Raw genomic sequence first — 12,433 nt, 5'->3', positions numbered from 1 at the left:
AAGTGACATGTTGTTTTTTAATGGGCGTTAAAGCTTAATTAATTAGCAAACTACACTAATTAATCTACTAAACATGTGGCATATGCATTAACTAACCACTTTGTATCTATACTTGTGCTCCATCATTAAATAGATTATCTTTTACTACTTTCGAGTTTTACCAAGCTCATCATCAACCTTTTGTGAGTGATCCAATGGTTTGCTTGGTCCATATGATACGTTTAGGCTTTTGGATTGTGATAGGAACCCTTTGAAACCTAAGTGAGTCATCGATTCCAACTATCTATGTTTTCTTTTTATAAGGCAGGTGTCTAAGCTTCGTCCGATTAATCTTGAAGGCATAGAGTGTTCTCTAATTTACCTATCGAATATTTGCAAAGTAAAACTTAGGCACATTCAAAAAATCAACCTCCAAGATATTAATCTAATTTGGAATCTGAGTTGTAATATTTTTATTGCTCCTCTAAGTGTTTTATCGCAGCACCGTACTCGTAAAATTAAGATTTAAATCATTAGATGTGGTTTAAATTTTGTTTTCATATTTTGTAAATTTGTACGAGAGCATACTTGGATCTTACAATTTTTGTAAGATAATCTGTATATTCAGACCTTAAGACTTAACTACGAATAAATTTAAAAACACAAGTGACTCCTTACCCAACAGTCAACCTCTTAAATTTTTTATCCCAAAGAAAATGTCTTACGTAGATGAGATTCGAACTATCCGGGCTGGGTTAATCTATTCAGAAAGGAGGGGACCTGGCCTCACAAGATTTATGAGCGAGAAGTAATTAGACATTTTGAAGGAGGTATTTTGCAAAAGTGGATAAATTACATGTGCAAATATGAAAAACCAGATCTCTAATCAACATTGATTTGGATTTTCTAGGGTTTGAGGCGTTTCTTTCAAGATTAATTAAACAATGTGCCGCCATTAAAGAACGGTACAGAAAAAACACATTTGGGTTATCTTTTTTAAAAAATTAAAAAAATTAAAAAAAATGGAAAGGATCAAGAATCAAATTAATAAATAAATAAATAAAAGTAGAGAATTAATTAAAGTGTGTGCAAATCGCGAATGCAATGCAATGCCTCGAATGGCTTCCGGCGAACGATAAAAAGCCGAGATTTGCAGAAGGCGACGGGGTTTGGTGCCAAAAGAAGCCCACTTTGCTCTCCTCCCTTTTGCCGCCAGTCGCAAGCTTGCATCTTCTTCCTCGCCGTTCTTCTTTTGGGGATCTGAAGTCGTCCGTCTGAAAAGGCGGAAAAACCGAACTTGGGGGTAAGCATCCAGGTCTATATCGATTCCTGGCGTTTCTTCTTTGTTACTGCGTCTTGAAAAGCTTTGATTTGTGGCTGGGTTTGTCTCCGCGTTGATAGGTTCTGCTTGAATAATTTTCTCGGTACTTTTCTGTGATTCGATAAGAAGGTTGCAATCTTTTTCTTCTTCTAGGTCAATAATTCGGCCCTTCTGGTCGTCGAGCTCGTGAACGACGCTAAAGATTCGATTTTGATCAATTTCCTCAACCTGATACTTGTTCTTGACATCTCATATGCTTCTAATCTGAAGAAGAATAACTTTTTTTATTCTTCTTCTTCAATATAATCGGAAAGGTTAAGGATACTAGTTCCTGGAAGATATGTTGAAAGACAAGTCGGAGTTGATCTCATTTGTGCTAAATGATTCTTCCGGGCAAAGTTCGAGTTGGGATTGCATAAACTATGGTCTCCTTGGATCCTCAGGCAACAAGAAACTCCGAAAAGCAGACGACGTTGACGACGGCGAGCAAAGCAGAATTGGGAACAAGCTTCCACAGCATCCTGAAACCCCTAGTATTGATGATGTGCAGCGCAATTTAAGCTGCCGGGGCAATGATGCAGACTGTTCTAATGATTCAAGAATGTTGATCAACCCTCTTGGAAAGGACATGACAATGAACTGCCTCCTCCATCTCTCCCGGTCTTATTATGGCACTGTGGCGGCCCTTAATACTTCCTTCCGGTCACTGATCCAAACTGGAGAACTATATAAAGTTCGTCGCCAAATGGGTATCTCCGAGCACTGGATATATTTCTCCTGCAGCCTGACTGAATGGGAGGCATATGATCCATACCGCGGGTTATGGTTTCGTCTTCCTCCAATGCCTCCTACTGGAAGTTTCATGAACTCTGATAAGGAGTCCCTTGCTGTGGGCACTGATCTCCTTGTTTTTGGTAAGGAGATAAATTCTCACATTGTAATGCGATACAGCATTTTGAGCAACTCTTGGTCTCGTGGAGTAGTAATGAACTCGCCTAGGTGCTTGTTTGCATCGGCTAGTCTTGGAGGGAAGGCTATTGTTGCTGGTGGCACGAGTGCTTGCGGTGAGGCACTTGACTCTGTGGAGCTTTATGATTCTGAGACAGAGAGGTGGGTGACCCTGCCGAGTATGATTAAAGCTCGGAGCAAGTGTTCGGGGGCTTTCATGGATGGTAAGTTCTATGTCATAGGCGGCATGGATGGCAACAAGAAGGTGCTCACGTGCGGGGAAGAGTACGACTTTGAGAGTTGCTCTTGGAGGTTCATTTCTGATATGTCTGATGGCCTCAATGGTGCGTCCGGTGCACCTCCACTGCTTGCCGTGGTGAACAATGTGCTCTATGCAGCTCATTATGCTGACAATGTCAATGTGGTCAGGAAGTACGATAAGGAAAGCAATTCATGGTCAACTCTCGGACAGTTACCCGAGCGATCTGCTTCGGTTAATGGTTGGGGGCTTGCATTCCGTGCATGTGGTGAAAAACTGATAGTTATCGGAGGGCCAAGAGAATATCATACAGGGATAATTGAGATCAATTCTTGGATTCCAAACGAGAGAGAACCTGAATGGAAGTTGATGGTTAGGAAGGAATCAGGCAACTTCGTTTACAATTGTGCTGTCATGAGCTGCTGATTCCACTGAGCTTGTTAGAGTTTCATAAACAACAGCATTCAATTTGGCATTTGCCTTCTCCGAAGGTCAAATTTCCTGGCAAAACAGTTAGCATTTCTGCTGTCCATTGAACGACCACAGAGGTTCGGTGGTACTGCCTCACAGTGAGTACCACCTCGATTTATTTTGCATTTTAGAAGCATGTTGGCTATCTGAACGTGATGGTAATATGTTCAGTTAATAACTCGAGGCAAACAAAATGCCCAGTTCAAGTAAACCCACCCTCATATAGATCAAGTTTGTTTCGATAAGATATTTTTCGGTGGCATATCTGAAGCGAAAAGGACAAGACTTCACCTGATGTTGGTTTGCCTCTTGTAGTTTAATTTCTTTGTTTCCATGAATAATGTCCCCAATGTGAAGCTTCACCATACTATGCATACTTTACTCGTCACGACTACTTGTACGATTCAACTTCTTGTGCGATCTCAAGGTTTATGTGTGGGTTACACAACTACTTTTATTTTTCCTGGTGCAGTTGCTGTACAGATCGAACAGGCAAGTTAAGGTTTTTATCAGTCTTTCTGCTCAAAGTCTTTTAACATAGAAACATATGCCTAGTGGCAACTTCTATCTAAGCTGCCATTCATTTGATTAAATCAACTTGTATACTCAACTAACATAAATGTTCAATTAAACATGTTCGTCAAAATGTTAATAATAATAATATTATTATTATTAAAAAATTAAAAAAAAAACATTAGCAATTTCTTTTTAAAATGTGACAAGTTGAGAGATGTGAATGTGATCAGTTATCTTGTACTAGGGGCAGTGATTGGAGGGAGTAGGTAGGGTCATTCAATCCCTCCAATCACTGCCCCTGGTCCAAGAACGGACCAAGGCAGATAGGACCAAAGGATCTCGTCTAAGACTAAAGTGGAAGCCAAATATAAAGAAAAGTTAATCTCACATCATTAATGAATTAAACACATTTGATCCTATTTACCTGTATGAGTTGTAGTGTCTGCATCTGTCGGGATTTGTATCTAATGTGTTCGTCTAAACTGTATTTCAACTATAGGATGGATAAACAATCTGCTACAGTTGCATAATAAGAAAAATCTGAAAAATCTACTCCGAAAGATTCTGAAAAAAAAAAGACAGGTGCAATCAGATTTCCTCACCAAACCCTGCGCATTTAGTAATAGCAGAAGGGTTCCTGTCATCTATCTGCTTCTCGTGTGCATGTTCAATTGACTGAAACCTCTGACATCCACTCCTTCACTATGAGACTTAATCCGTTCATGTGTTTGTTGGCTTCCTGCAAAAAAAGAAAAAAAAAAAAAAAATGGCCATGCATTCGTGTTTGTGAATCTGAGCTTTGCAGATGGAAAACTGATTATTAGCTCTAGTTCAAGTTCAACACAAAATAACAAGATGCTATCGAGCATCGTATAGTGTGATGCTGCAAAATAGGAAGAACAACTCACCTGGTGGATTGCAGCTAATTTTGTTTCCGCGTCATGTAATTGAGATTCTATTTCTTCTTGGACTTGCAGTAGAAATTTTCTATGCGCAGCCTCTGCTCATATACAAGAAGAAATGTACAATTAAAAATGAAAGAGGACACTTAGAATATAAAAATTCGTATATGTCAATGAACTAGCAGGAGGAGGATGCTGAATGTGTTTCTAAGCATGTTAAGGAAAGCACGTGATCACTACTTCGAACTAAGAAATAACAGAAGCACATTATTTCTCAAATATTTTGACTGTGTGATTCATGATCTTATACATGATGAAAAATGTTTGAAGCCACAAAAGTCTACAACAACAGGCTAAAATGTCTCCCTTCTTGGTGGCTTAGCATCGAGGGGAAATTAGGTCTTTTTAAACTTCGAATGTCAGTCATTCTATCTATTGCAAATATGGGGTTTCAGCTAAACAGCAACTAACTAATTAAGCTTTTTTAGTGATACTTACTTTGCCGATCCAAACCAACTTTTAGCTCTGCCTTATATGCTTTGATTTCCTCGAGAGTATTCTTGCAGCCTAGGAGGTGTTGACCAACCTCTTCCTTAAATGTGTTATGAATGAACTTAAGTCTCTCATTTTGCTCTGTACCACTTCAAGGAATCAATTCAGGATGAAGAAAGGAAGACCAAGAAACTTGAATTTGAATCTCAATAAGACGAGAAATGAAAAGATGATTTGTGAAACAGAAGAACACTAAAGTTGGCGCAAGAAATGTTAGCTCAGATCATCAAATGAAGTCTTAATTATACCATCAAATTTTGACTCCATGGATTTCATTTTTGATTTGCCAATGTTGAGAAACTTCCCTCTGCAAAGAATAAACATGATGAGGCCTTCACCAATAAATGTATGTAAATGTAAAAACTTACAGGTCTTCTTCTATAAGAGATTGAGCACGTTCCAACTGTGAATGTATTTTTTCTCCAGTAGCTGAGAGTATCTCAGATCTTTTTTTGGAAGTTTGTGACCTTACCTTGAATTTGAATTCCTTCAGAACGAATGCCAATTGGCACATAACACTTGTATACAGGAAAAATTGGGAAATGGATGAGACAACTATATATATATATAATCAATAACCAAATAATCAAACATTTAGTACTAGAAATTATTATACCTAGCTAAGCTGCCCTCTGGATATTGGTTCGGGACATTATATGCTCCAGTAAGTTCATCAGTTTCTGAATTACAGTAAACAGGGAGATTGGTTATGGCATCTGGTTAATAAAGATGTGAAACGACCTTACTTGAGATGTTAGAAGCAAGGTTAATTTGATATAATGTTTTCCCTTCCGAAGTGTGTTCCCTTTTCCTTTGACAAAATTCATTAAGAGATTTATGAAAACTATCAGCATGTGACGACCACTCTTCAGATAATCGGTAACTTGCAAATGGATTGCGACAGCTCTCTTTGTAGCAGAAAGAAGTATGGCAAAAGTTGCCAAAATTACAAATTGTAAAATCATAAACTAAATAACAATGTTTCCTATATTATGCAAAGACTGATTGTTGCTTCTTAGAATGTAAAATTTACTAAAATATCCGAAGCAATTAGACAAGTACAATGTACTTTTCTACCTTTCCAATTCACCAGAACTAAATTGAACTGTGTCTTTTAAGTTCAACTCAAAAATATGATTTCATTTGATTTTTTATTAAATTGGTTTGATTTAATGAATTGATTATACAATTTGGTAAGGTTTGGGTTTCTTTTTGGAAAATTAATTTGAACCCATAAACCCAATATAATATGTAATGTTTTCATATATCTATTCATGAAAACTAATATATAGTATTATTCTTTAAATTTTCACTAAAAAGTAAAAAATAAATTTAAACCTTTAATTTCTCAATTACTATTGTGATAAATAACTTAAATTATATACAAATTATTCTTTGTAACCAATCTTGAATGTTTCTTATAACTGATATTTAAAGCTTTAGTTGTAAATATGAATTTTATAGTGTTAAAGCTATAAAATATTTTTCATAGAAAAAGAATACTATGCTAATTCAGTCTAAACGAACTAATCTGATAAGTTCAATTGATGATAGTTCAGTTTGTACCCTTATTCAGTTTGGTTTGAAAGAAAAAATTAAAGATATAAGGATTTGGCTTATCTTTATTTGGTTTGATTCTATTTGAACCATGGATGCCCCGATTGCACCTTCTATGTATTTGATTATCAACAAGTTCCTAACTAAACATCTCAAGTTGTTCAGATAGAATATTAAAAGCATGCAATGGGTCTTACTCATATAATCACGACACAACAGCTAAAGAGGGTTAGGGCCTTAGCATAAGGTCAAAATATGCAGCCTTGTACAAACAATCTTCTATTGCAATATGCTAGGCTTAACTGATGATCAACAGCCAGCAAGCACTCTCCAGAATGTAGAGTGTAAAATTGTGTGGACTTTTTCAGGCTAACTTGACCCATTCAGTATTTCTGTGATTTTGAATTACAGTATTCAAATGAGAGAGACAATGTTCAGGAATAGGGATGTAAACGAGCTGAACCGAGCCGAACAGTATCAGGCTCGAGCTCGGCTCGTTTAAGTTATATTCGGGCTCGAGCTCGGCTCGAGCTCGAATCGAGCTTTTATCACAAGGCTCGAGCTCGGCTCGTTTTAGAATTATCAGGCTGGCGAACAGTTCGAACTCGGCTCGTTATTAGCTCGATTATCAAAGTTAACGAGCCTAACTCGTTAAGCGAGCTCGGACTCGTTTTCGGGCTCGTTTAGAGCTCGTTTTTGGCTCGTTTTAGAGCTCATTTTAAGGCTCGTTTTAGATCTCGTTTTTTTGGCTCGTTTAAGGCTCGTTTTAAGGCTCGATTTAAGGCTCGATTTAAGACTCGTTTTTTTTGGCTCGCGAGCCTATAAACGAACATGTTCGCGAGCTCACGAGCCGAATATCCTTAAGCTCGAGCTCGGCTCGATAAAACTGTCGAGCACGAAATCGAACTCGAGCTCGGCTCGATAAGATAAACGAACGAACTCGAACGAGCTTTTTACCGAATCGAGCTCCGAATAGCTCGCGAACCGTTTGGTTCATTTACATCCCTATTCAGGAAGACAGCATAAGAATGAAAAGGTAAATGGAAATATTGCTTGCTACCTAGTAGATCCTTCAAACATCAATCCAAAGAACAAAATAATAAATAATTCAAGCTAAGTACTTGGATGTTTAGGTTCAAACAGAACTGCAGATAATCATCATGGGACAGATATTGGTATACAGTAGAATATATGTGAGGGACCTCTGATAAATGATTCAGAATAATGAGTAGGAACAGACATCAAACTGTATCCACTATAAAAGGAAAGAAAAATAAGTAGATACTTCAAACTTCATGTTTGAAGTCTTTGCAACTATATTCGAGATGATTGCTCCAACTTAAGTCTCAAGTATATATTGCTCAAATAATCTGTATTCTAAAAATATTGATACAAAAACCCAGCTTTTTTCAAAAAGTAAATATTTGTTTCTATTAAAACAAAAAACCAACTCAATCTTGTTAATTATTTTCGTATAAAAAGGGTTTACAAGTTACAACCGAGGAGAAAAGAAAATAAAGGCTAAAGATGGATAATCATAGGGATAAAAGATCTAACCTATGCCTTTTCTTTTGATTGGGTTAACATACATTCCTCTAGTATCAGTAAATTATCAGGATAAGTGTTCTGAAACTTCTTTTAAGAGATAAGGATATCAATGGAACCTAACCTCTCAGATATGCTACAAAGAACATATCAGAAAATAACCATGTCATTTCCACTAGTGTGGAACACTATCGACTCTGGATCTGCATCAATCCAATCAGCACACTATCCACTTTAAACATGTGAGCATGCAATCATCAGTAATTGTTAATCAAGTTGCAATATGCAATAAATATTAACTTGATAGTTTATCATTTAAGATAAGTAAAAGGTAAGCATTCACAATGGAATTAGAAATCATGATCAAAATTATAGCATAAAGTTAACCACCTTTATTAGAAAAATCACTTGCTTCAAGGGTTCTAGCGTCATGTTTACTGGTTGAAGTCAGAAAAGTCTGTCTTGGGGATTTTCTTTTTTCTGCATGATGTGGAAACAGCAAATTCTCTGAATTGTTAATCTCTCTGCTTTTATCCTAAAGAACATTAAGGTAGGCCAATGGGAATATGGAAGAAAATTCTAGGCTTGGTGTGCATTATTGCAATAGAAACAAAATCAACATTCCAGATGCAAGCACAGAATAATTTGGAAGTGATCTGAAGAACTTGGTAAAAATAAAGATTAAGGATACCCAAAATGAAGGAGTTGAATTCAATTTATCTGAATTTGATCTAGAAAATGTTCTCGATGCAATTGTTCCCTGAGATGCCATAGGGGTGCAAATGTCCTCACTGAATTGTTTGCTTTTTGATGGACTTGTGCCCATTTTCAAAGTTGGGCTCTGGAAATTACTAAATGGCATGGGAAATTCCTCCATAGATGGACATTCATTCCGTTCTTGCAGATGAACTGTCACTTGATTCTTATCATGATCCCCTGAATCCCTATTGCACTTATGTAAGTCAGAATGTCCTCGAGATTCTACATTGTTTCTTACAGGTGGAGTGACCAAAGTATTAGTTGCTTCAGAATGTAAGTGATGATTCTCATTTGCATGTTTGTTTGATGTTTGGGAGTTGTATGATTCATTATGAAATGGTAGCGGAGAGGGCCCTGTTGTCTTTCTCTTTGGTGCCACTTTGTCAGAAGGTAACATTGTTTTCTCCGTGAATTCCAAATTCTTGGCCAAAACCATTTTCTTAGGTATCTGGACTTTCTGATGCTCAGATGTCTTCCTTTTCTTCTTGCTCCTTTTCCTGTTGCAACCATTAATATGTCGGTTCAAACATACTGCTTTCACACCCTCTTCATCAAAAGTAAAGATATTGTTTTCTCCCATCTTCAGTTTAGATGCTGTGTTGGAAGAGGACGGTAGCATCTTCCTGCGCTTTGTCCCCTCTCTTAACTTCTGAGGTATTATAAATGGAGCTTTCTTTCCTTTTAAATGACATGTGATCCGCTCTTTCATAACTCCATTTGGACTCTCTGAATCAGTATCAATAGTATCTGAGTTCTGTTTGGCAACGATTTTTTCTTCTAGCAGATCCCCTCTTTGATTTCTATTAAGTGTCTCTTCCTCTACAGATTTTGGTGTTTTCATAATCTGTTCAGTCATTGAAGGCATAGCAAATTGATCCTTGCCAGGTTCCTTTCTATCTTCAGGATTTGAGAAGTTCGTATTCTGTTTGCGCTGTGAATTCTCACCAAGTATCTCCCACAAATTCATTCTCAGTGTTTCATTGTTGAACTTATCCACTTCCTTTGGTTGTTCACAACCCATTTTGTCGTGTAGCATTTGCATTTCTTGTATGGAAGTAAATCCTTCTTTTCTTTCAGTTTTTGCACCCATCTGTAGTCTCTTCCCGGAAGCAATTTTCTTATGCACTGCATTCTTTGACTCGAATGCTGAAGCTTGGTTTGAAAAAGAAGTAATGTTCTGTGAAGTGGGTATCTCAGTGAGTAAAGATTTTTTGAAGAAACAAGCAGATGATTTTTCAGCTTCATTTGTCTCGACTCCTTTGGGAACAACAAACGCTACATTCTTGAGCATTACTTTTTCAATATCTACCTCTTCAATATGCTCAGGAAACAATTTACCTTCCAGCATGGTTGGGGTCTCATAAAACATTTTTGTACATAAATTTTTTGAAGCCTTCGAATGACTGTTAGTCAGAATTCCATCTGGCTTGGATGTCTCAAAAAAACAAGATCCCTTGTTTGCTGTTGCAGTGCTCTCCTGTGATGAAAACCTTCCCTTGAATTCAGGCATAGCAATCCTCTTTCCATTTGTTGCTTCAGACACTACAGTTGGGCACTTATCAACAGTAATCCCAATGGATATTTTTTGAAATCGACTATAATCATAATGGTTGCTGCTTAAGCTCCGACAGTCACTTGATCCAGCCTATATGATGCCAATTGACACTTGAATTGATCAAAATAGTCAAATAAACAAGCTTAATTTGTCTAAATATATTTAAGAAGACAAAATTTTGCCATTGAAGAAATCTATTAAAGCTGCAAAAACAGTCCTATAGGCTATAGCATGCTGCTTTATATCTGCATTTAGAAGAAAAACAACGTGGAGAGTGATAAGATTTTTTCTCCAAGCATGCATCTCAATATTTTATATATTCATTTTTGTAAAACACAAAAAAAAAATAGAAACTTATCACCTTTGCAAATCTAGAATCATCGTCTTCGACAGCCACACTTTGTTTGTATTTTCTTACCTTATTTTATTGTACACAAGTCTGCCAAGCCAGAGGCCTGCTCTATCTGTTCCAAAGTTCAATCTATTGTATAGATAACAGCGATCCACTTCACTAACATGCTGTTCAGCCTTGAAAGTATTGGTAGATTGGTACTTCAATAGCTTGCCTTCCACAAAAATGAGAAATCCCCTATCTCATACTAGTTATTATCTCCTTAACTAGCAAGCATAATGCCATTTAAAACACAGTTGAGGTGCACACAAGCATCAATTAAACAAGAAAGATTACCGTCTTTAGTTACATGATATCACTGACCATTTTATAGCTAATGTTCAAATAATTGCATCAGGCAAGAGAAACACAATAGATAATAACTAGTCTCATCTAGTATAGCACAATTGCGACGTTTTTCTAGGCACAAGAGTTTGGACTTTTTAAAACTCAAAAGTGTCTCATCTTATAGGTTGGTGAGAAACCACACAATAGAATACAATGAAAAATAGCTGTAAATGTAAAACACATTCAATATGTTCAACATATATGTGAGTCCAGGTATTATTATCAAAACCAAAGAACTATGATACAATTTCTCGGCAATGCAATCAAACAATGGTGAGAAAATTCACCATCAATTGCAAATTTACCAGCAAGAAACAAAAAATTAGAATGAAAACAACAAAAATATTGAGCAGTTTCTAGCTATAAGAATAAAGTGTGTCAAGTAATCTTTCGCCATAAAAATTAAAATCTCAACTAATTTCTCCAAGGCCATTCCTATAGATCTTTTGGTGTTTTCACATCTATTATGAATTATTTCCCTCCAAAACCTAATCAGGGATAAGTTGAAAATATAAGATGCAAAGCCCGATTCAGTAACCTTGGGTTATTAGGTCCTAGACCTTCACAAGGAACTAAAATCTCTGTATAGAAACCAAATTTGTCAAAACGGGAACAATTAGGCAAATCCTAAATCAGTCTTGAAGTAGAACTAACACCAAGGTGGCTAAAATCTAGATCAAGGTTAGAAATAACATGGCTCGGTAGGCATGCGCAGAGTATCTAGAATAAGGGAAAAAGTTGAATTCGACCATAGATTCGACGAAGACCAGCAATATAGGAGCCAAGCGCAGCGGATCTATAATGATCGGATGCATCAAATCCACAGAGAAGGAAAAAAGAAAAGAGAGGGGAAGAGATCGCACACACCTGCTTCATCGATCGCGGATCTGAAACCCTTGGCTCACGAACTTGTTCTCCTCCGCCTACTCCCCTTTCTCAAATCAAATGCGGTCTTATAATTCTCGGCGGCTGGTTTCCCTCCAAAACGACTCATCAAATCCCCAATGATTTTCTACATCGAGCTTCTTTAATTTACTGCTCGTTTAACTGAACCGGGCATGTCGACCCAATTCTATATATACCCACCCTTTGGGCGCTCAGTGTGGACGATTGAGTGCATGCAGGGGGTACGAAACACTTCTAGTCTTCTAGACACCCCAGGTACTCTCAACCTCCCAGTGTGGATGTCCAGGGGCGCCCAATAAATACATAGATGATTATTATCATACATATCCAATGGTGTATACCTTGTGAGTATATACTTTTGTTTTTTTGTCTTTTTTTTTTTTTTATTTCTACAGCTTTTATAGTTTTATCTTTAGATTTAAAG

General features: G+C 37.0%; 2 protein-coding genes across 3 annotated transcripts; one reads left to right on the top strand and one right to left on the bottom strand.

Annotated features, from left to right (window-relative positions):
* Positions 1-1,056: 1,056 nt before the first annotated feature.
* On the top strand, positions 1,057-3,273 carry LOC122006539 (F-box/kelch-repeat protein SKIP11-like). Its single transcript, XM_042562083.1, has 2 exons — positions 1,057-1,282; positions 1,454-3,273. The coding sequence occupies exon 2, from the start codon at positions 1,641-1,643 to the stop codon at positions 2,931-2,933; it is 1,293 nt and encodes a 430-aa protein (XP_042418017.1). The 5' UTR covers positions 1,057-1,282; positions 1,454-1,640; the 3' UTR covers positions 2,934-3,273.
* Positions 3,274-3,908: 635 nt separating this feature from the next.
* LOC122006538 (meiosis-specific protein PAIR3-like) lies at positions 3,909-12,146 on the bottom strand. Of its 2 annotated transcripts, XM_042562082.1 has the most exons (9): positions 11,971-12,146; positions 8,742-10,454; positions 8,441-8,585; positions 5,565-5,628; positions 5,317-5,466; positions 5,197-5,255; positions 4,895-5,029; positions 4,403-4,494; positions 3,909-4,233 (listed from the first exon to the last, which is right to left on the bottom strand). In XM_042562082.1, exons 1-9 carry the CDS (start codon positions 11,977-11,979, stop codon positions 4,162-4,164), a joined length of 2,439 nt encoding a protein of 812 aa, XP_042418016.1. In that variant the 5' UTR covers positions 11,980-12,146; the 3' UTR covers positions 3,909-4,161. The 2 variants fall into 2 exon arrangements, 1 of the variants encoding a protein (XP_042418016.1); XR_006118713.1 differs by lacking the exon at positions 3,909-4,233 and having other exon boundaries at positions 4,404-4,494; positions 4,895-5,037.
* Between the last annotated feature and the right edge of the window lie 287 nt (positions 12,147-12,433).

Source organism: Zingiber officinale, chromosome 7B (assembly GCF_018446385.1).
Source record: "Zingiber officinale cultivar Zhangliang chromosome 7B, Zo_v1.1, whole genome shotgun sequence".
In the NCBI taxonomy this organism is placed as follows: Eukaryota; Viridiplantae; Streptophyta; class Magnoliopsida; order Zingiberales; family Zingiberaceae; genus Zingiber; species Zingiber officinale.
This window is presented reverse-complemented; position numbering and strand designations above follow the sequence as displayed.

Coding starts and splice junctions, on each gene's coding strand:
- LOC122006538 (XM_042562082.1), bottom strand. Junction 5,629..8,440: donor AAGTGATTTTTCTAATAAAG/GTGGTTAACTTT, acceptor ACTGTAATTCAG/AAACTGATGAACTTACTGGA. Junction 5,467..5,564: donor CCAGAGGGCAGCTTAGCTAG/GTATAATAATTT, acceptor CCTGTATACAAG/TGTTATGTGCCAATTGGCAT.
- LOC122006539 (XM_042562083.1), top strand. CDS start 1,641: ATGTTGAAAGACAAGTCGGAGTTGATCTCATTTGTGCTAAATGATTCT.